Source organism: Monodon monoceros, unplaced genomic scaffold (assembly GCF_005190385.1).
Source record: "Monodon monoceros isolate NGI ecotype Baffin Bay Population unplaced genomic scaffold, NGI_Narwhal_1 Super_Scaffold_7, whole genome shotgun sequence".
In the NCBI taxonomy this organism is placed as follows: Eukaryota; Metazoa; Chordata; class Mammalia; order Artiodactyla; family Monodontidae; genus Monodon; species Monodon monoceros.
The window spans coordinates 60358786-60380840 of NW_021703784.1; the positions used below are offsets into that span (position 1 = coordinate 60358786).

At 51.2% G+C, this 22055-nt stretch overlaps 2 protein-coding genes across 9 annotated transcripts in view; one reads left to right on the forward strand and one right to left on the reverse strand.

Moving 5' to 3' along the window:
• The window catches only part of PPFIBP2 (PPFIA binding protein 2), a 142821-nt gene extending 127409 nt beyond the window's left edge, over positions 1–15412 (forward strand). For 7 of the 8 annotated variants that reach the window (XM_029207209.1, XM_029207206.1, XM_029207205.1 and 4 more), the window contains 10 exons: positions 604–742; positions 2373–2514; positions 3197–3325; positions 10285–10435; positions 10716–10827; positions 11034–11122; positions 11435–11557; positions 12758–12883; positions 13545–13733; positions 14715–15412. In XM_029207209.1, coding sequence (XP_029063042.1) covers positions 604–742; positions 2373–2514; positions 3197–3325; positions 10285–10435; positions 10716–10827; positions 11034–11122; positions 11435–11557; positions 12758–12883; positions 13545–13733; positions 14715–14909 — 1395 coding nt within the window. In that variant the 3' untranslated portion in view covers positions 14910–15412. Of the gene's footprint in view, positions 1–603; positions 743–1910; positions 1944–2372; positions 2515–3196; positions 3326–10284; positions 10436–10715; positions 10828–11033; positions 11123–11434; positions 11558–12757; positions 12884–13544; positions 13734–14714 lie in introns of all 8 variants that reach the window. The other variant, XM_029207213.1, reaches the window with a different exon arrangement.
• Positions 15413–17163: 1751 nt separating this feature from the next.
• LOC114886577 (NADH-cytochrome b5 reductase 3) overlaps positions 17164–22055 on the reverse strand; it is a 39938-nt gene continuing 35046 nt past the window's right edge. Inside the window, exon 17 of the mRNA XM_029207214.1 lies at positions 17164–18451. Coding sequence (XP_029063047.1) covers positions 18265–18451 — 187 coding nt within the window. The 3' untranslated portion in view covers positions 17164–18264. The remainder of the gene's footprint in view (positions 18452–22055) is intronic.

Sequence of the window (22055 nt, forward strand, 5' to 3'; positions counted from 1 at the left end):
ACATACAATAAAGCGATAGGTATAGCTTTTTTTTTTTTTTTTTGCGGTACGCGGGCCTCTCACTGTTGTGGCCTCTCCCGTTGCGGAGCACAGGCTCCGGACGCGCAGGCTCAGCGGCCATGGCTCACGGGCCCAGCCGCTCCGCGGCACGTGGGATCTTCCCAGACCGGGGCACGAACCCGTGTCCCCTGCATCGGCAGGCGGACTCTCAACCACTGCGCCACCAGGGAAGCCCATAGGTATAGCTTTTATTGGAATTCTGGTCTGTGTATTCAAAGAGCTTGAAGGGTAGTTCACAGCTGTTGATTCCTTGAGCCTCTGAGCGCGAGGCCAAATGACAAAGCCTTCCCTTTCTGCTTGGACTCGGCTGCAGTCAGCCCTGGATGTGGGCTCAATTCTGTCCCCATCTCACTGTGTGGCTTTGGGCAAGTTTCTCTCTTTCTCAGCTCTGATCCCATTTCCTGGCCTGGAATAAATAATCTTTTTGAGGGGTCTTTGAGTCGGCCTAACTTTAAAAATGGCTCTTAGAGAACGGGGAGTTGTTTCTGCATCCAGAGATTTCCTAACTGGGTTTGAGGCTCTCTCTCCCTCTCCTTCCAATAGGACGGCCCTTTCCTGGTGGAGCACAAGTACCCCACGTTACCTGGGAAGCTTTCAGGAGCCACGCCCAACGGAGAGGCTGCCGGATCTTCTCCCACTGCCTCCCCACATGACCCAGCAGGGAGCGGCCTGCTGAGGCTGAGTGAGTGTCCAGGTGCCAGGCTTGGCGGCCTCTGGAGCCTTGGCATTTCTACTGTTGCACGAGGTCCCTGCACCCCCTGCCATAGCCCACAATTGGAGAACGGGCGTGGGCACGGTGGATGGGACAAGTCCTACCTCAGGGTGGTCCCACGTCCAGAGGTGACTGCTGTCTGTCTGGGCACAAGGTTTCCTGCCAGAAACACATCAGAGCCCAAGAGAACCAGGGTGTGTACCCACCTTCTTTCCACCTCCAATTACTCTACCCCCATTGCCCCTCCTCCTGTCTTCCTTCTCTCTCCACCTGCTCCTGGCCTTCCCGTCATTCCTCTTTCCCTCCCGCTTAGACACCCCCTCCCACTACCCCCTCCCTGGCCCTGCCCCCTCCTCCTCTGTTCTCCTGATCTCTTTCCTGTCTCCGCCTTCCTCTCTGCAGCCTCCCTATTACCCATAGGATGATACCATGTGCTCTTCCAAGGGAGAGCGTTTCCTTAGAGAAGTGGAATCAGTGGCCACTGGGCAAGGCTGTCAGTCCCCAGGTTTCCTTCTGGTGCTTAGCATCTGAAATGGAGGTCTCTGCACAGTAGGCTGTATCTCCCCAATAGCAGCAGATCAGTGGGGCCCAGAGAGGAACGTTCTGGTCCCGACAGAGCCGTCCCTCCCCCTGACTCCTCCTCCCTGGCGGAGGAGGGCTTGGCTTCCCCACTATGGGTTGGCTTCTGCCCTTGGCCAGTCCTGCCTTTGGCTGCAGGAACTCCAGATGAGTATGTCCTAGCGACACTCAGACTGGACTTCCCGCACCTTCGGACCATTCTCGTCTGATCTAAGTGAGCTCTGGCACCCACACAGGAGCAGTGGGCGGCCCGGGGTATTCAGTCCCCGCTGCCCCCCGCCCCTCCCCGCACGTGGATGCCTCACCGGCCAGGAAGCGACACCAGGAGCATTCAGTCCCCTCACATAGGGCTGCCTCTCGCCGCCGTGACCCTGTAGGTCAGGCTCAGTCACCATTCACCCCCATCCTTCCTCGTGGGATTAGTTTTCTTTCTGTTTGAGTTTTTCCCTCTTGCTTGATGACTCTTGTTTATTTCTTTGCTTCCCTGTAACTCTGTTGGGCTGGACTTTGGCCTCTCTTGCTTCTTCGTGTGGCTTCTCTGCTTCTTGGTTGGCTGGAGATCGTGGCCGGAGTGTCAGTGCCCCCGTGCTAGGTACTGTACCCTTCCAGGTGAGGTGGGGAGTGAGATTCCCTTATTTCCCTCCGGTGACACCCTCCCTTTCCTGAACATTCAGCCAGGTCCCCCTCCTGCTTGTATTCCCGCATCTCCCTGGGGGAAAAGAGAGGAAGCTCCTTGCTGGAGTTACCCTGCAAGTTTTGGGACCCCAAACTCTTAGAATTTGAAGACATTTGCTCACCCAGATTTGAAACCTTAAGCTCGCTAACTCCCCAGAGAGAAAACCTGGAGTGTGCCTGAGCCCCTGCTGGTCTCTGAGATCTTGCTGTAAAGCTCTGTCCTAAAGGCAGAGCTGGGCAGACTTCCTGACTCCCACTGAAGGGATGGCCCAGGCTCAGGGAGAAGGTTTGCAGAGGTCATGTTCCTTCTTGTCATTCACATATTATTCCATTCTTTCAATCTCAGGAGACACAGAAAGTGGTTGGGACGACACTGCTGTGGTCAATGACCTCTCATCCATGTCATCGGGCACCAAGTCCAGCCCCCAGTCTCCCCTGACACCAGATGGTAAACGGAGCCCCAAAGGCATCAAGAAATTCTGGGGAAAGTAAGTCGGTGATGACCATAATTATATTGCTTGGAACTAATATTGTTCCTGAGTGGGCAGAACATCTCCATAACCCCCTGTATAATTAGATGCTGGAACAGCAGTAAGTACAGAGTGGTTATGTGTAGAGAGAAGACTTTGAATCACTTTTTAGGGCCCAGAGAAGGAGAACTATGAAAGGAGCCCATTAAATATAGCCGGTTGCCTTACGTGTCATTCATTTTAGGCATCCATCCGTCCCACAAACCCTAAGCACATCCTCTGAAGCTTACATATGTGCTTTGGAGAGGTACATGGGTGAGACCAGTTTCTTCCTCTGCAGGACTCAGTCTGTGTCTTAAGAAATCTTTGAGGACAGAAAGATGAGTCCTTTCTGGCCCTGCTGACTGAGTCTGTGAAATGAGACAGAAACTGGGGCCTCCTCTCAGGCAGCAACCTGCACTTTGACCCCCGGGGAGAGGGGTCCAATCCCAGAGGCAGGGTTAGAATTGAGGCTGGGTCTGGCCAAGGAGCTGTCACAAGTCTTGATGCTGGACCTCTGGGGAAGCACCGGGAGGCAGGGGTTCCATCCCAGTGCCCCAGAGCCCCGGTTATGGCTCGTGAGGCCCTGTGTGGGAGGCGTACACTGACTACAGGCTTTCAGCCTGCCCTCTGACGTCTCCACGGATTCCTCTCCACACAGAATCCGAAGAACTCAGTCAGGAAATTTCAACACCGATGCCCCAGGGGTGGCCGAGTTTCGACGAGGTGGATTCCGGGCAACTGCAGGGCCAAGACTCTCTAGGACCAGAGACCCCAAGGGTCAGAAAAGGTAAGGCTCCCTCCAGTCCATCTCCAAGGAACTGTGTAAAATCCTGGCTAGGCTGGAGTGGGAAGGGGGGCTGGATGCCCCAGAGCCTCCAGAGATGGAAGGCAGGACCCCCTAGTGCAGAGCTTCTTGACCTTTCCCCTTTGACATGTGTGGACATTGCTCACGCTTATTTATAGGTGCACGGAGGTAAAGGCAGAGGCTGCCTACAGCCAGAGGTGCTGGGGCAGGAGGTGGCGCTCCGGCCCGCCTGAGAACCCCAGCAGCTCTGCACATCTGCAGTCCACTCTGGGCAGGGCCTTGGCGTGACAGGTTGAGAGGCTCCGCTGCAGCCATTCAGAGCACAGATGCTGGAGTCAGAGACCTGGGTTGGAATCTCTGCTTAACCACTTCCTAGCAGTGAGCCCTAAACCAGGTTCTGTAACTTCTCTATACCTCAGTTTTCTGATCTTTGAAGTGGGACGGGGGCGGGGGGGGGGGCCGCAAAAACAAGTATTTGTGAAAGTTCTTGTGAGGATTATGTGAGCTCCTGCACATCTAACCCTGGTATCAGCTGTCTGCCATTCAAGCATCACCTTCCCCTGGGAGACCGGGGAGAGAGCAGCACCTGCCTCTGGGGCGGGGTCCCCTCCTTCCACACAGACCTCTACAGAAGGGTGCCGGGGTACCAGTCTGCCCTTATCCCTCATGACACACTGTACCACACCTTCCTGAAGGCTTAACTGGAGGGAGTTGTAAAGCGATCAAAATGGGAAGTTTTGCATGACTGTTCCCATCACGGCCTAATGAAAAAGCATCAGTAATGAAACTTTCCCAGAGATCGCCCTGGTGGACCCCCTCCAGTCACCAGCTTTACCCCGCTTCCTCAGATCTCCCTGCTCTGAGAAGAGTGCCTCCCTTCCGACTTGCCCAAGTGAATCTTTACTCCTACGTCTTAGGGAAACCCTCTTCTGCACCCTCTGCTCAGGGTGATGATCCCCACAATACATTGTCTCCAGCGGAATATCTCCTAAAGTCTGAGTTACTCAGCCAAGGTCAGGCTTCTGGGGGTCTTCCTCAGGATTGGACTGTGACATTTTAAATCTAACCAAACAGTGAAGAGTAAGATTTAACCCTCTTAAATTTCATCCCCCTAAGATTGCCATATACCAGTGCCAAGTGCAGGTAATTACTGAGTAAGATGTGCACAACTCACACGTTAATTCTAGAAACCATACAGTCTAGATCCCAATGAAGGGGGAAGAATGCTTCCCTGGTGCAACATATTGTTCACAGGCCTGATCCCCGCCAAAGAAGGGAGCACACACGGATGCACCCTGCTTCCCCACTCAGCCCCCCTCAGGTCCCTAGGCTTGGCCAGGCGCTCCCATGTACACACTCAGGACCTTTGGTGAGCATGCCCAGATCCATCCTCCAGGTGCCTTACAGAGAGACCCGAGGATGCGTAGCCGCCTGGTTCTGCTCCCCCAGGATCGTGGAGTGGTGTTTACGCTTCTAGTCACAAAAAATGCTCAGTAAACGTTAGCTTTCAGAGGCCAGAGAATCTAAGCACATGGTCTGAGAAGGCAGAGACCAACTCAGAGACATTAGAAAATGAGCCAAAGGAAGCATATCCATGTAGTCCATGAAAAGAGAATTCTAATCTACTTGGCAATCTTCTGACCTTAGGCGTGAGTGTTTCTGATGGTTCTGAGATGAAAAAATAAAGCCACCAGAGCTTGAGTGATGGATTTTTGTGCCACTTCTGGCTTTTCTTTAGGAATGATTCTTTTTTTTTTTTTGCGGTACGCGGGCCTCTCACTGTTGCGGCCTCTCCCGTTGCGGAGCACAGGCTCCGGACGCGCAGGCTCAGCGGCCGTGGCTCACGGGCCCAGCCGCTCCGCGGCATGTGGGATCTTCCCGGACCGGGGCACGAACCCGTGTCCCCTGCATCGGCAGGCGGACTCCCAACCACTGCGCCACCAGAGAAGCCCTAGGAATGATTCTTGAAGGGGGAATCACTGGTCAGGGTGTAAAACTTTTCTAAGACCCTCAGGTATTTTTCCTTAGGGCCCGTCCACCATCTTACAAGTCCCTTTGGTATGGGGCAACCAGTGTAGGGAACCTTCTCTGCCGAAGTCGAAACTGCAGTTCAGCCACAGGGTTGCTTTGTTTGGGTGTCTGTGTGCTTTGTAAACAGTAGCAATGGATGACAAGGAGAATGGGAATGAAGGCCTGATGAGACTGTATGTCTATCACCACTCTGCTTACGGTAACAAAAATGAGTTTGCCGGTGGGAAGGAAAGGCTCTTATTACTCTTAAACAGAAATGCGATCTAATTATATGCTAATGTCCTCTGGTATTTATAGTTTGTAGATATTTAGGTATAGCCTTAAAAAAATTTTGTCACCAACATTCCTATAGGAAAAGTCCGTTGTTACTGAAAATCTCCAGCCCCAATCCATTTTTTCCAGTGAAACAGTTGTTTTTTAATATAACACTTGATAATGACATTTCATAGGAACTCTCTCTCAGGTTATAAGAGTAAGTTTTTTTATTTTTTCCCCATTTTGCTGATTTACGTTCTAGTCGGCACCGCTGTACAGTGAGTGCTTGTTGCACCTACAGCCTTGTCAGCATTGTTATTGCAGCTTTTGTTTAAAGTTCTAGTTTTATAGACCTCCAAAGATTACATTTTTATTATTTAGTTTACATGTTTATCTTATTTCTTTTGTGAACTGTGTGCATTTTTGCCCATTTTTATTTAGTTATTAATATCTTTTATTTAACATCTTTCTTACAGATTTCTATCTGTTCTCTACATATTAAGATACTAAGCCACATCTAAAAGTTGTAACAAATTATTTTTTAGGTTTGTTGCAGAATTTTACTTTGATATATGAAATTTTCAGGTTTGTGTATAATGAAGTTCATCAACTTTTCCTTTGTGATTTCTTTCATTATTTTGTTTTAAAATTTTTTGCTGATTTGTTTAAAAAACTGGTTTTAAACTATGAGTTTAAAAAAGTGATTTTTTAAAACTTTACAAGTTATCTATTTGGGGATTTATTTTGGTGTGTGGTGAGAGAGGTTTTTTTCCCCCAAGAGAAAGCAGAGTGTAATGTTTTAAGTCTTGAAAGCCACATGGCCGGATCCCATCCTTGTGGAGGGGTTTTCTGAGTTGGTCTACAGAGTGTATTGCCCTTAGGGACTCTAGCTTATGAGGGGTCTCTGATCAGACTGCTTCCCTGCTTCAGGCCCCATTTTACTGCCTTTCTCCCATATTCACTCTCAGTGTCAGGTTTATCATGAATGTAAGGAAGCTTAAGCTTCAAAGTCAGTTACTTGCCTAGACCCCTTCCATGGTCCAGAGAGGGTCCAACCGATGTATTGACAAGGCCGTGTGTTTTGAAATATTTTCATAAGTAAGATATTTTAAACAGTTTTAAGACTGCTGACTCTTTACTCCAACTTACCCCTTGGTCTACACTTTACCTGATATCAGACGATGCTGGAATACCTATGGGCATTTTGGGGATCTGGCTATGGGGAGGTTGAGTTGGGGATCCATTTAGTTGGGGTTTAATGGGATTATGCTTATGTGGTTTGCAGGCACTTCATGTCTGGTTTACTTAGGTTTAGTTAATTAGCTGTCCTACTATAAAAATGGCTTCCAATGTGCCAGTGTGCCCAGCATGACTGATACAAAGATGCAAAGTCAGAGATCTTGCACCAAAATGAACTTGTCCTCTGGCATTTGGTTTCAGAAGTATGGGGTAGTGGAAAAAGAAAGAACATTTGCAATTTGCAAAACCAGAAGCCAGTCTGTGGAAATTCTTTCCAATCATCAGATTTGCCAAATCCTCAGCAGGAGATTCGGTTCTCTCAGACGCTTAGTCAAAACAGAAGTCCTCTCTTTTCAGAAATGCACTTACTAATGAAATATATACATACAGTCGTAAGTGTACCGTGTTCTCCGTCTACCGTGGGAATGGCCTATTTGATAAATCTCACATCATTTTAACTGCAATTTGGAGGGATGTTTTGGAACATGTCAATAAAACAAGTGGTTTGGCTGTATATGAAAGGTACTTTCTCTGTCATCTCTAAATTACTTAGTAGCATGTTCAGCTGTGGCCCTGGACAAGCGTATGGGAGGCCCGGGCACTGACAGAACCCCAGCAGTTGGGGAAGCTGGGCTGCAACTGTGGGAGCAGACCACTCACAAAGGGGGAGATGGGAAGACGATCGAGGGTAGAGGAGCATCAGAGCTCTAGGGTGTTATGAAAAGGTCTACAGGACAGAGGCTTTCAAATTACAGTCTCAAAAACACTTATTTCCCCTCAGAACTGAAATATCCCTCTGAGACGTAGAATATTTGTTTCTTTCCAATTCCCAGAAACCAGAAAATAAATGAAATTGAAAACTAATAGGATATGAAATAAAGGTGATAAAATGAGCATTGAAATTGAGAAACTATTCTGATAATTTTTAAAAAATCCCAGATCAAACCAAAAGCAATAATTCACTAAGAGCAACAGATAAATTCCAAACAAAAATAGTAACTAGGTTCCTAGAGTGTTGTTCATATAAAGTGAATTATATGAACACATTGGCAAAAGATGAAAATTTCTTGCTGATTTTACGTGATATACTGACATTGACCAAGACGATGTTGCCTAATGTGCAACAGCCACGAGGACATTAAGTAAATGTTATCAATTCAAAGAATAGAATATTTAAGATTAGCACTAAAAAACTTGAACGCTATGGAATTTTACAGCTCGCATCTAAAAGACAATTGATAGAGGTTTTCCTAAATTTGATGATTCTAAAAATGTATTTGACAATACCATTTATAAGTTCTGAAGCTAAAACTTAAAAAAACTATCAAAATAACAAAAGAATATTGGTCAGTCGTGCTAGAAGAAAGATGGAAAGCTTCTCACAGAAAATATAGCCCCACCCCATCCACTCATTCAAACAACTGCAGATCGGATTTCCACTGGTTGAATCCGTGGATGCGGAACCCGCAAATACAGAGGGCTGAGTGAACTATGCCATTTTATATAAGGGACTTGAGCATCCCTGGATTTTGGTGTCTACGGGGATCCCGGAACTAATCCCCTGGCAGATACAGAGGGACATCTGTTATAGAGCTGTTGACATATGATAAAGCAAAGAATATGCACCCCAAACGTGAAGGTAAAGTACTATAGAGGTATATCTAGGAGTTAATTAATAAAAATAGTATTTTTCTGGATTTCATGATCTTTTTCAGTTTGATTAGATTTGTAATTTTTTGTGATTTGTTTTCTTATTCTAAATAGTCATTTTGTTCCTAATTCCATATTCAAACTGTGTACTTTTCTTAGCGGGGCCCCCAAATTTTATAAGTTCCAGTTTTCACGAAACTTGGATCTGCACCTATTCATGATTCATTAAAACCCAGGCTCCAGGCTGAGTGACCAGCACCTGCTCTAAGGTACACATCATCTCCAGCACTTGTTCTAGAATGGTGCTTTATGGTCATCCTGGCCCTTTAAGGAACACCCACCCTCACTTTAAGAAAATTTTTGATGCCTCATCTAGGCATTAAAAAAAAATTTTTTTTAACCATTTTAGGAATACTTTCTTGGAAGGAATGTTTTAGAATAGCTAGTCTTCTATATTCCATGAATCCTCCTTTAAACAAATGAATATAGGGCTTCCCTGGTGGCGCAGTGGTTGAGAGTCCGCCTGCCGATGCAGGGGACACGGGTTCGTGCCCCGGTCCGGGAAGATCCCACGTGCCGCGGAGCGCCTGGGCCCGTGAGCCATGGCCGCTGAGCCTGCGCGTCCGGAGCCTGTGCTCCGCAATGGGAGAGGCCACAACAGTGAGAGGCCCGCGTACCGGGAAAAAAAAAAAAAGAATATAAAGTTGCTTTGTCGACCTCCATGCCCCCCCTGCCCCCAAGAGTCAACTGGGATTTTGAGTGTACCATTACCTTTACACTTTAAATGAAATTGATGTCTTTAAGAACTGATGGCTTTGTAATACCCAGGCTTCCTGTCTAGGAACATGATGTAGCTCTTCATTTATTCATGTCTTTTTTTATGCTGCTTAGCTGTGTGTCATAGTTAGCACCTCCCCCCACCCCCACACACGGTTACACAGGACCCACACATTCCTTATAAAGACAGATCCTAGACATTTCATAATTTTGGTTGCTGTTGAGTGGATTATTTGAACAAAAATGTTAGTATCTGTGCATTGATGGTATACAGAAAATTGTTGATTTGTGTATGTCATAAACATTAGGAGTGTGTGTATTTATAACCAGCCACCTTCCTGAGTTCTCTTGGGTTTTCTAGGTGGGCAATCATATCATTTGAAAAGAATGGCTTTCTTTTATTTCTGCCTTTCTAATAGCTGTATTTTTATTTTTGTCTCTTCTTATATTTGCTGCAACTCTCAGACTAGTGTTACTAATGTGATAAAAAATACTGTCTTATTAACTTTAATGTGAATGCCCCTAGTGTTTCATTAGTAAATAAGGCATTAACTGTTGTTGACTGGAGGAAGGTTTTCTGTTTGTTTTTTTTTAATGTTAGATACGCTTTTCCTAGTTTTCTAAGCATTTTCCTGAAAACGGTATTAAGCCCTGTGTAAAACATGATTCAGGTGTGGATCTTCATCCAAATGGGCTTTGGCTCGCGTGCATGTGTATGTGGACTGATAGCACACGTGAGCACAGCTTCCTGAGGAGCATATAACTGCCCCAAGCTCCCGGCAGCTGCAGACTTGAGATTCAGACCAGGGGTGATCCCGGGAAACTCTAGAGTCTACCTCCGATGAGTGCATTGTAGTGGGATTTTGTTCAACTGGATCCCACGATGGGGGTTTTTGTTTAAACCTAGTCCCTTTTTGTGAGGCGCTGTTATGTTCAGCTGGAGCCCAGGCTCTCCCGATAACTGGGTCGTGCTGTTTCCTGCTTCCCAGTGATGCCAACGGCCCCTTCGCCCAGTGGAGCACAGAGCGTGTGTGTGCATGGCTGGAGGACTTTGGCCTGGCTCAGTACGTGATCTTTGCCAGGCAGTGGGTGACTTCTGGCCACACGTTACTGACAGCTACCCCTCAGGACATGGAAAAGGTAAGGGCTGAGCCCTGGGCTAGGAGGCTCCCATCTCTCCCCAAACCAGCGCACAGGGAAGTGAGGCCCCCCACTCCTCCACTGCCCACCCACGCCCACACACAGGAGAGTTGACAAAGGAGGGCGAGATTCTCTGTCACTTCAGGTTGATCCCAGGGCGCTGGGCAGAGGTCCGCTTCCATGCTCCACCCAGGTGGAGTACCTCCACCGAGACACAGCATCCTCTGAGGGCCAGGCTGCCCGCCGAGATTTCACATCTGTCTTCATCTTTCACTTTCAGGAGCTGGGAATTAAGCACCCTCTTCATAGGAAAAAGCTGATTTTAGCAGTGAAAGCTATCACCACCAAGCAGGAGGAGAAGTCTGCACTACTGGACCACATCTGGGTGACACGTAAGGACAGGCATATGTGTGTGATGTTTCTGGCAGCCCCCTGGGAATGTGTGCCTCAAAGACAGCTGTGTCCTTGGGACAGGCAGACGGATTACTAAACTTTAGGGGAAATATAGCTGGAACTCAGAATGATAATGTGCTGGTGCCTTTTTTTTTGGCATCCACAGTCTCCCATTTCCACAAATTTCACTTCCCTGTTTCTGTAGGTTGGCTTGATGATATTGGCTTACCCCAGTACAAAGACCAGTTTCACGAATCCAGAGTCGACGGGCGAATGCTGCAGTACCTAACTGTGGTGAGGATCCTTCCTCCAGTGTTTCAGTTGTCCCTGTGAACACCCAGCTCAACTCAGGTGTCCCCATGGCGGTATTTAAACTTGATTCCACACCTCCCTCATACCCCTTGGGTCTAAAACAGTGTCGTTTGTCACATAAGAGGTCCCAATTAGCAGAGTACGAACCATTGCTCCAAGGAAAGCTGTTACGTGTCCACATGCATTCCTGACGTGTAGTAGACCACTTGTCTGTGTACGGTCTGGGAAGGAGCCTCGGTGGGTGTTTGTCACTTTGGAAGCTCTGGTTCATCAACCAAAACTTTACTTTTCCAGAATGATCTACTTTTCCTAAAAGTCACCAGCCAACTACATCATCTCAGCATCAAATGTGCCATTCACGTGCTGCATGTCAACAAGTTCAACCCTCACTGCCTGCACCGGCGGCCAGCTAATGAGGTGAGGACAGGACACTCTGTCCAGGTAGCCCTCAGCCGGGACACCTGTAAGATCGGGTGTGAGAAAACCAGAATGACATGGCCATAAAGTGGCTGCATTTTGGCCCATGGTGCTGCGGATTCTTCCCTTTACTAGGGCTTCATGGTGTCCCAACACGCCTGCGGCCTGAACTCTGCGTCCCACAGCAGCCACTAGCCCTCCAACTCCTCCCTCCTTTTGGGAGACATATGCTATGGGCTGGAGGGCAGTAGCAGCAAGTCTTTCAAAGCCATCATAGTGATTAAAGGAGATGAGGAAATGGAGCAAAGTGGAGGGAAGGGCGAGACAAAATGGAAAGACGATGTCAAAGTAGGCAGAGGAGAGAAGAAGAGGAACCCATAAGTAACCAGACATTTCAGAACAGATCTCCCCACTCGTTGGTAGAAAATTAACTGACCTCCAGGCCCAGGCGCACAGGGAATCCATGATCAGGTTTTGCTAGAGAAGAAATGGTGGAGGTAAACACAGCAACCCAAATCCTGGGGAATTCCCTGATAATGTTTCAGGAACCTCGGAGTTCTGGGTGGGCCCCAAAGCTACAGGATTGTCAGTCACACCCCGTCTCCTATGTTCATGGGAGCCAAGACTAACCCTGCTGTAAGAGTAACTCAGCTTTCCAGGGGATTAAAAATTCATATCTCTACTCTCTGTCCCCTCTTTTCTCCCTGTTGCACAAACACATTTTGAACCTTCTATATGTTAGGCACACTGCTGGGCATTTTGAAGACCCAGGTGCCACTTGAGGGTACTCAGGTATAAGTATCTTAACACGTGTTCTCCCAAAACATTTGGCCACACCAGTGAGATCTCGATTCTATAAAACACTCAGCTCGTAACTGACAGTCCTCTTTAAAGTTCTGTTGAATCACTGAATGAATAACTCTGTGCTCTCATGTGTTAGTCCCAAAGTAACCAGAGTCAGGGAGTAACGGGATTCTGGAATCAGATATCTCAGTGTAGAAGTGCAAGTTCAATGAGAGCTTTATTTCTTGGAAACTGGGAGGGCTCTCAGGCAGCTGGCCTGGAGGCCTGGGTCTGTAGGCGTAAGGATTGTCTTCGGCAAGGCGTTCGGGGCCGGCTGACTCACAGGGACTGGCTCCACAGAGGACCCTGGTAGGACCTGTAGACCTAACTTCTCCACTCTCCTTCTCTCTCCTACAGAGTAACCTTTCTCCTTCAGAAGTCGTGCAGTGGTCCAACCACAGGGTGATGGAATGGTTGCGGTCCGTGGACCTGGCGGAATATGCGCCCAACCTTCGTGGGAGTGGTGTCCACGGAGGTCTCATTGTGAGTGGCTCTTTGGGCTGGTCCACCTGCCTCGGTGACACCTGGGATATTCAGAAACTGATGTCTTAAGGGCTAGACAGGCATCCCAGTAAGAAATGTTGATACTTCATCTGAGCCCCTTGCGTAAATTGAGTCTCAAAGTAGAATCTGATCATTTGTGGCTGAGAATTAATAGATTTCATGCAAACAAGATGGCTCCTGGAAAGACTTTCCGAGCCACAGACCCAGAGGAGTCCAGGAAAAAGGGGCTGCATGAGAACTGCCTGTTAACCAGGCAGCTCCAGCTGCTGCTGGAGGCACACAGGGCTTGGGAGGGAGGGGAGGCCACCAAAATGTACCCTCCTGCTTGTCATGACACGATCTGCATCAGCACTTACCTGTAAGTGGCAAAGCCAGCAGGGAAAGGAGGAAGGGGTGGCTCAGTTGTCCTCCAGATAGACCCTGGGAGACAGCCTTATAAAGAGCACACAGCTCTCTGCTGGTTGGTCACAGAGCCAGGCCCTGGGCCAGGGAGACAGAGGGGAGGGGGACACAGGACAAGTGGATGAGCCTCAGCCCCTGCCCTGGGGCCACCCGGGCTCCTGGGGGCCTGTTTCTCAGCGTCATCACCTAGAGCCACCGGTGGTCGCCACTGGGTGGCTTGTCTGTGGTTTCTTCTTAGATCCTGGAGCCACGCTTCACTGGGGACACGCTGGCCATGCTTCTCAATATCCCCCCACAAAAGACACTCCTCAGGCGTCACCTGACCACCAAATTCAATGCCTTGATTGGCCCTGAGGCTGAGCAGGAGAAGCGAGAGAAAATGACTTTACCTGCTTATACGCCGCTGACCACCACAGCCAAAGTCCGGGTGAGTCGCCAGGCCCTTTCTGGGGTGGCCACAGGGGCCTGCCTTCTGGCCCTTGCGTTGGGTAGCAGCTGACCCAGTGCCTGGAGCCAAACCCAAGTGGGGTGCCTGGACAAGGAGGCTCTCTTGGCTTCTGCCTTGGTTTCTACCTTCGGTTTGATTTTGTTACTTTTGTTAGCCTAGTTCCCGGCCACTCTTGAGTCCAAGGGTGTGGAGATTTCTTTACACAGAAATGACATACAGGCAGCATGGGGTCCTCTCTTCCAACACTGCCTTGACTCGCCGTGCAAAGCAGACAAGCTCCCGAGTGTGGGTTCCCTTTGGTCAGACCCATCTGCATTCCACATGCCACGTGGGGTCCTGGTCTAAGCTGTCTTGCCAACATAAGGAGTGTCCCTGTGGGTAGCCAGCCGTGGCCACCTTGTGCTGTGGAGGTGGCCAGCACACAGCCATCCAGAGGTCCCGAGGTCATCTGAGCACCAGCGCCGCTCACTGGGGCTCTGAATCCCACAAAGCCCGTTCCACCTGCCTGAGCTGTCCTGCCAACTCAGGACAAAGCTGGAGCAGGGAGGAAGGGCTGCCTAGGGCTGTCTGTGTGGCTTCCCAAGGTGCTGTGAACAGAAGGCAGGGGGTGCTCCACGTGTGATACCAAGTCCTCTGAGCTCAGCCTCTGTACAGACTATGGCAGCCTCTGGGAATCCCCAGTTCCCCCGGGGAATGTGAACATCACTAGTGGGACAGCAGGGCAGGAGTTTCAGGCACGGCGTCTTGGAGGAGCAGCTCTACTTGCTCACGATGATTTATCTGTTGGCTTTTCCCCAGAAGGGCAATTGCTTACAGGAGCTCTATTTTGTTAAGAGTTTTTCTAGAAGCGGTTTGCCTTATTCCTCTCCTCGTCGGCCTGTTCTAAAATGTATTGTCAGTAGTAGCCGCACACTAGCTTGATCATCTCTTTCTCATAGTCTTATATCTGCTGTGTTTTAGCCAAGGAAACTGGGGTTTTCACATTTTGGAAACATAAGAAAAAAGAAGTTCGATGAATCGACAGACTACATTTGCCCAGTGGAGCCCAGCAACGGTGTCGGTGACAGTCACAGGGTCTGTATTGGCTACCAGGGCCTCAGCCCCCTCGATGCCCCTGAACTGGATGGACTGGACCAGGTGGGACAGATTAGCTGATGCCTTTGTCACCTGTGCTGTCTGTGCGTCCTGAGAGCTCACAGTAACTCCGTGTGTGTCACCATGTAACTGCACCTCACCCCCCGTGTATGTGCATGACTTGCAGAAAACTTTCCAGCCATTGTGTACCCGTGGGCCGGTCTTTCTCCAAATCCTGAGGGTGGCCAGGTATGGAGCTGCATCGCCAGCCTTGGGGACTCAGGAGGAAAGACATAAAGATGCTTGTAGGTTTTCAGTAAGTCTGAATGTCCACCTTCAGCACCAGTGGCAATACCTGAGCTTGGACACAGGTCCAGAGACCATGGACAATCCCGAGGCTGAGCTCTCAGGCCCCTCGGCTGTGCCCCCGTTGAGGGCAATCCCAAGTGCCTTAGGCCTGTGACCACAGTTTTGACTGAGGCTGAAGGGACAGCAGCAGGGACTTCTGCCCCAGTGACAATGGAACTGTTGCGCCTTCCTTCGGAGGCGGTCGCTTCTCTCTGGTAATAAAACCTATATTTATGTAGAAAACAAACTGCACAGCATCTTTAACCTTGTCAAGGGAAGTGAGTTGGGCGCAGCTAGAGATGGAATGCTGCTCATCGCGCAGTTCGAGAGCCAGCGCTGCTGAGCTGGGTCAGGATTTGTGGGTGTCCTGGGTGAGGGGGCTGGAGCAAGGAGGGACCCCCATCCTTTGGAGGTCTGTGGTGTCGCTTCGGGCTCCACTGCCCGGTGTGAAGCTGGGAGGCACTTTGTGTCTCACGTCCTGACTGGAGGTCACATCTCTCGTGCAGACCCCGAAGTCGGTTTCCATTCCAGCGGGATGGGCCACCTAGTGAAGGGGGCGCGGGGAGACCAGGTGGCATTGCTGGAAAAGCCCTCTGTTCTTTCACGTGTTGTGCCACTCCGCTGTGACTGACCGTGCTGGGCCCGTAACCCCGTGGGGGCTGGTCTGTGTTGGCAGAGCTGGAACAGACCCGTCCTCCTGATTTAGAGGCTGACTAACTGATAATGGGTCTTCCAGACGGGCCTGGCCTGGCCAAGGACAGGGGGAGGGACACACCTGCCAGTCTGGGCTCCTGCTCATGAGATCCCAGTTAGTCCCAGTGCAGCTTTTGGCTCTACTGGGTCCCCGGGCCTCGTCTGCAGTAGCACGATGGCAGCACCATAACTGTCTGGCGGACGGGGCAGGGCCTCATGACCCCAGTCTGAACTCTGATTCTGTCCCAGATGGAGGCGATGTGAGGATCTGCTTCTTAAACTACCATGAGTCTCAGGCCATGGCCTCCCGGCCTCCCCTGAAGTCCAGCCAGCAAGAGAGAAGGGCACAGGCTTGCCAGCTGGCATGGCCAGAACCACTGAATGACAGGTGCTCCCCAGGGCTGATACCTGGGCACTGCAGTTTAGAGCCACAGTCAGGGCGGGCTTTGTCCCTTGTTTCTTACCGTGTCCTGGTGGGAGAATCTCTGCACGTGCCTGCTTGCAAACCCTGCATGGAATTGTTATGTCACTAGTTCTCTGTGCAGCCTCGAGCAAGGCCTGTATCACTTTGTGGGCCCCAGTTTTCCTACCTATAAAATGATGGATTATACTCGATGCCCTCAAAGGGCAAACCCACAATGTCCAAATAGGTTTGGGGAAGAAGGAGCAGGCCAGCATTTACCTGAGAAGGAGAGGAGGCAGGCTCCTAGGAGTGAGGACGCCCTGGCAGCTCCCTGAGGATGCCTAGCTATGCCTATACTGGGGCATCAGTGTCTGGGGTCCTGCTGGTGCCAGAAATTTTCAGTGTGTTCAGCACCCTGATGGCCTTCATCCCTGCCACTCTCTGCTCCTGGAAGTAGCTGGAGCACTGAACCTGTGCTAAAGGGTCGCTCTGACAGGGCCCGTCTGTGCCCTGCTCCTGTGTCCCCTTAGTGCTGGCGCCGGGGTGGGGACAAAGGAGAGTGTGTGTGTGATGGTGTGGGACACTGGAGGCTCTGCCTTTCCCCCAGGGACAGAAGCAGCATGTGCTCCACCCGTCACTTCTCAGGGCCTGGCCCACTCCTTGCCCGCTCGCCTGCGGAGCACGCCTGAGCAGGATAGGACTTGCATGCCACCTCTGCGAATCACGAGCTCAGTCCTCATGTGCTGACCAGGCTGCTGCCCATTTTACAGATGGCACCTTCGGAAGGCACCCTGATGCAGATAGGGCTCCTCTCCCAAGACATTCACCGCCTCACGGTAGGACCCTGACCCTCTCTCCACAGTAGGCCAGGTGCTGGGGAGGCCCCGGGAGTTTGGGGGTGGTGCTGGGCAGCCCCCGGGCCTACTCCAGAGCCTGTGGCGTCAGGGCCTCTGCTGGCGGAGAGCAGATGGGGCCGGGGGCTGGAGCCTGAACCAGCCGAGACGGAAGGCAGCCCAGAGGCCTTCTCTGTTGGCCTGCTGCCAGCCTTGAGCTGAAGCCAGCTAAGCTGTGCTAGGTCTCAGGCCCTCTTCCCAGGCCCCAGGCTGCTGAGGAGACCAAGATGCTCAGCAGCTCTGGGTCACCTGCCGCGTCAGCCCAAAGCCCAGGCCTCGCCCCTGGCTTGGTGGCCACTGCTCTGCTCTCTCCATCCATGAGACATATATTTCCTATCATGCCTCTGGCTTCATGGACACCACAGGCACGTGAGCACATCCTGGCATGTCCAGTGGGGACAAGCCATACCATATGAAGCAGCTTGGACCAGGGGAGAGGAGGCACTCTGGAGGGAGGCTGACCTGGTCCCTGTCTGGGACCTCGGGCAAGTCACTCTCTCTCCGAGCCCTGGCTCCCCTATCTGTCAAGCAGGGCTAATATCCTCCTTGCAAGGCTGCTAGGCAGCCCGGAGCTGGTGGTAAAAGGCCAGTCACGAAAAAGATTTACATTGTTGAGGCCCTGTGCCTTCCAGGGCCTCACAGTTCCTAGACAGCCCCAGCACTGTGCCCACCGGCCACAGCGTCCAGCCCGTTGAGGCCTTTGCTGATTTACTGAGGCAGGTTATGAAGGCTGTATCCCAGGGCAAGATGGTCAAGGAGGGGGCGGGTCTCCCCGAATCCAAACAAGATCACTGTTTTCAATTTGTTTTTTTCTTGGCTCACACACTGAAATGTTCACCCAGCCTTGCGCTTATCACTTCTATAGGCCTTTGGTGGCCTTGAAATAGCAACTTTACTTCTAAAGGTAGGAGCAATTTATTGTTGACAGTGTTGTCTATTCTGAGCCAACACGTGGGGTGCCTGGGACACCATGAACTTACAGGGCGCTGGAGTCAGGGCCACACCCAGTGCCCCGCTGCTTCCCACATCCTGGCCGCAGGGCAGCCTGGACCAAAACGCCGTTGAACAGTGCCTTCGGCCGTGTCCTTTCAGACCATGCTCAGCCAGGACCAGCTGCTGACCGACTCCCGCCTGGCCGCTCCCAGCTCTGAGGACTGGTGATGACTGTCTTATCGCTGGCAGCCTGGAGAGGCACGTCTGATGGCCTGAGTCTGCTTCGATGGGAAGCTGGCCCATGGCCACCCGTGGAGCCCAGGCTGGGCTGCAGGGCATCTCCAACATGGGTGCTGACAGGACAAAGCGGGGCTGTGGAACAGATGTCCAGGAGGTGGCCCACATGTCTTCAACTGTGCTGTGCTCTTCGTCACAGCTTTTATACCTTTTGTACTTTTATACGTGGACTGCAGACCACTTTCGTGGGGAGGGCGATGAGATGCCAGCACAGACTCAATGACTCACGCCATCCCTGGTGACAGCTGGGGGTTCTTACACCCAAGGGGAAGGGCTGTGAGTCCTAAAAGCTTTGCTGGAAAAATAATTCTGAATGTTCTGAGCAGGGCGAAATGGTAGGAAGCCCCCTCCTGGGCTGCTTCCATACAGAAACGCGTATTCTATTTCCTTTCCCAGGAATCTGGCTGGAGTGACAGCAGGGAAGGAGTAACGGACTCCCTTCCCGCTGTCCTCAAGCCACCCGGTGTCTCAGGGCTGTGGGGCCTCCCAGCACCTGAGCACAGGCGTCTTCGAAGCCTTTCCCTTCTCAGCCTCAGAGGCAACTGTCTGATCAAACCGGCAACCCCCTCTCCCAGCCACCCCGAGGAAGGCCCTCAGGCACCCAAATCAACATTTCCACCGCAACACATCTCAGGTATGCCCTACCTCAGGGAGAGGTACCTGCACACATACCGGCCACACAATCCCCACCCAACCAGCCTTCCCCCTTAGCGATGGCCCTTCTTCCTCCCTGTGGCGGCTCTAGCTCTGGCCTCATCTCTATCTAATTTCCATGGTGGGTCTCCTACTTGGTCCCTCACCCTTCCTTTCCAGTTAGTCCCCTCCAGGTGCTCTCCACCCCATCCCCCGAGGGACCTTCCCAGAGCACTGTTTCATCCTGTTCCCTGCTAAGAACCCAGTTCCACAACTACCACAGATTACTGCTCAAAAGCCTGAGCTGAATCTTCGGCCTTCCACGCTCTAGCCTGTGCTCCTGCCTTTCCCTCCCCGTGGAATGTGCTTTTCTCCTAGTCTCTGTCACGAAGCTGAATCCTGCCTGCTGAGGTCCAGAGCAGCCCCAGCCTCTTTCAGGAAGCCTTCGCTGGTGTTTGTTAGGGTTGGAGGTCTCTCTCTGCCCCACGGTGCTGACCTTGGGCCCGAGCACTTCCTGGCTCACCTTGAAGTAATGTGTCATCTTTCTCCCCTTCCACACCTATCCTCAACCCAACCTCACTGAGCACCTGCTATGGATGGGTTCCTGTACAGACAGGAGTAAGACCCAGTCCTAGCCCTCTGATGGCCCAGGAGATCCATGATGCTAAGTTCTCCATCCGCTCATTCCCTCATATGTGCAGGTTGAGTACCTCCCATTCTGGGCTAAGGAGCACTGGGGCTACAGGCATGAATGTCAAGGTCCTGGCCTGAGGGTGGGGATGGTCCACTGTGGGAGTACAGATCTGTTTCAGACAAGAGTGTGCTGAACAATACAGATGCTCCAATAGAAGTGCCTACAGCCCCAAAGAGCAAACTGTCATTTTTAATGGAGGGCTGGGGACAAGGACTGAAAAGGCTCCAAGGAGAGGTGCTACTTGAATTTTGAAAGATGAATCAGCTTCCTCAAGTATGCCAGAGGGGAAAGGCACTCCAGGCAGAGGGACCTGAAACAACCCTGCACATCCAAGGAAGTACCCGAGGTCAGTATGATGAGAGAAGAGTTTCCTGACCTCTGCACTGCTGTCATTTGGGGTTGGGTAAGTCATTGTGCTCGGGGCTGTCCTGTGTGCTCTTGGATGTTTAGCAGCATCCTTGGCCTCTCCCTCTAGATGCCAATAGCACCCCTCTAGTTGGGACAACCAAAGATGTCTCCCGACAAAATCACCTCTAGCTGAGAACCAGTGGGCCAGAGAATGGGGTCAGAGTGGGAGGCCCAAGGAAGGAAGAATCGGGGGAGGTCAGCTGGAGCCCGATCGAGAAAGGCTTTGTAAGCCAGGCTCCTGAAATTTATCTTGGGGACCCAGGGTGTCCAGATACGGACGAGTGAAAGCAGTGAGAGGTTTAAAGCAGGGGACAAGCATGGTTGTGATTGGTATTTAAGAAAAACATCTGAGGGTAGGACCTTCGATGTGCAGTGCCCAGCATTGTGTCTTTCTCTGAGTAGGAAACTCACTAAGGATGAGCTCAACAGGTGGACAGACGAAGGCTAAGCTGCTGCCTCCCCCCGTCCATCTGAGAGACAGCCTGTGTTAGGCCACCCCATGGGCACTACAGAGCTGTACTTCACAGAATTCTCTCAAGCCATGTTCCTCTCTCTCTCTCCTGTATCCCTCTGCCCCACCCTCCGACGCACATACACGTGCGTAAGAGACCCCGTGACACCGACTTCAAGCAGTGCTGCTACTCTGCCAGTTTCTGCAAAACGGGAACACCTTGGAGTTAAACTCAGGTTTGAAGCCCAGCCCTGCCACCTAATGGCTGAATGACCTGGGGATAGTAATTTCATCTCTAAGCCTCAGTTTCCACATCTGTAACTTGGAGAACAAAATCCCCACAGATATTTCTGGTTCACTATCAGAATTATATAAAATCAAGAGCAGGGGGGGAGAGCAGCCAAGATGGAAGAATAAAAAGACCCAGAGCTCACCTCCTCTCGGGAGCACCCCAAAATCACAACTGTCTGCAGAAAAACCATCAATGAAAAAGCCTGGAACCTACCAGAAGGGATCTTCTACAGCTAGAGACTAACCACAACAAAACAGGTGGGAAGGGTGGGCTTGCAACATAATCAACTCCCATTTACACCCCCCACCCCTGCTGAGGTGGGCAACTGGAGAATAATTATATTACAGAGATTCTCCCACAGGAGCAAGAGCTCTGAGCCCATCAGGCTACCAAGCCCAGGGGTCTAGCACTGGGAAGATGAGCCCCACCAGGGCAATTGATTTTGAAGGCCAGTGGGGCTTAATTTCAGGAGCCCCATAGGACCAGGGGAAACAGAGACTCCACTCAAAGGGCACACGCCAAATCTCACATGCACAGGGACACACAGCAAAAGTAATTTGATAAGAGCTTGGGCCAGACCTACCTGCTGGTCTAGAAGGGTCTCCTAGGGGGTGGGGGCGGTTCACCCTGGGGGCAGCCACACTGGGGAGCATTCAGGAGAGTGAACATGGTTGATTGTTGGCAGCTGACATCTTGGCTCATTAGCTCCAAGACAGACCCCGCCTAACAGCCTACTGGTGACAATGCCTGGGATGCCTCAGGCCAAACTAACTAGGTGGGGACACAGCCTCACCCATCAGCAGACAGGCTGCCTACAGACTAAAGAGCCCACAGCTGCCTCTGGGCTCACTACTGCTGGACACAGTCCTGCCCACCAGAGGGCCAAGACCCAGCTCCACTCACCACTGGACAGGCACTGGCCCCTCCTACCAGGAAGCCTGCACAAACCTCTAGACCAGCCTCAACCACCAGGCAGCAGACACCTGAAGCAAGAAAACTGGTTCCCCAACACAGGCCAGACCCTACCCTGGGACCAGCTGGGCCCTGGCCCTGCCCACTAGCAGACCAATGCAACCTTCAGGACCCCGTATTCAACTGTGTCAGGAACTGGTGCCCCTTCCACAAATAAGCTCTGGGGTCTCTGGGCACTTCAGCTAGACCCCAGGAAACAGCTCTGACTGC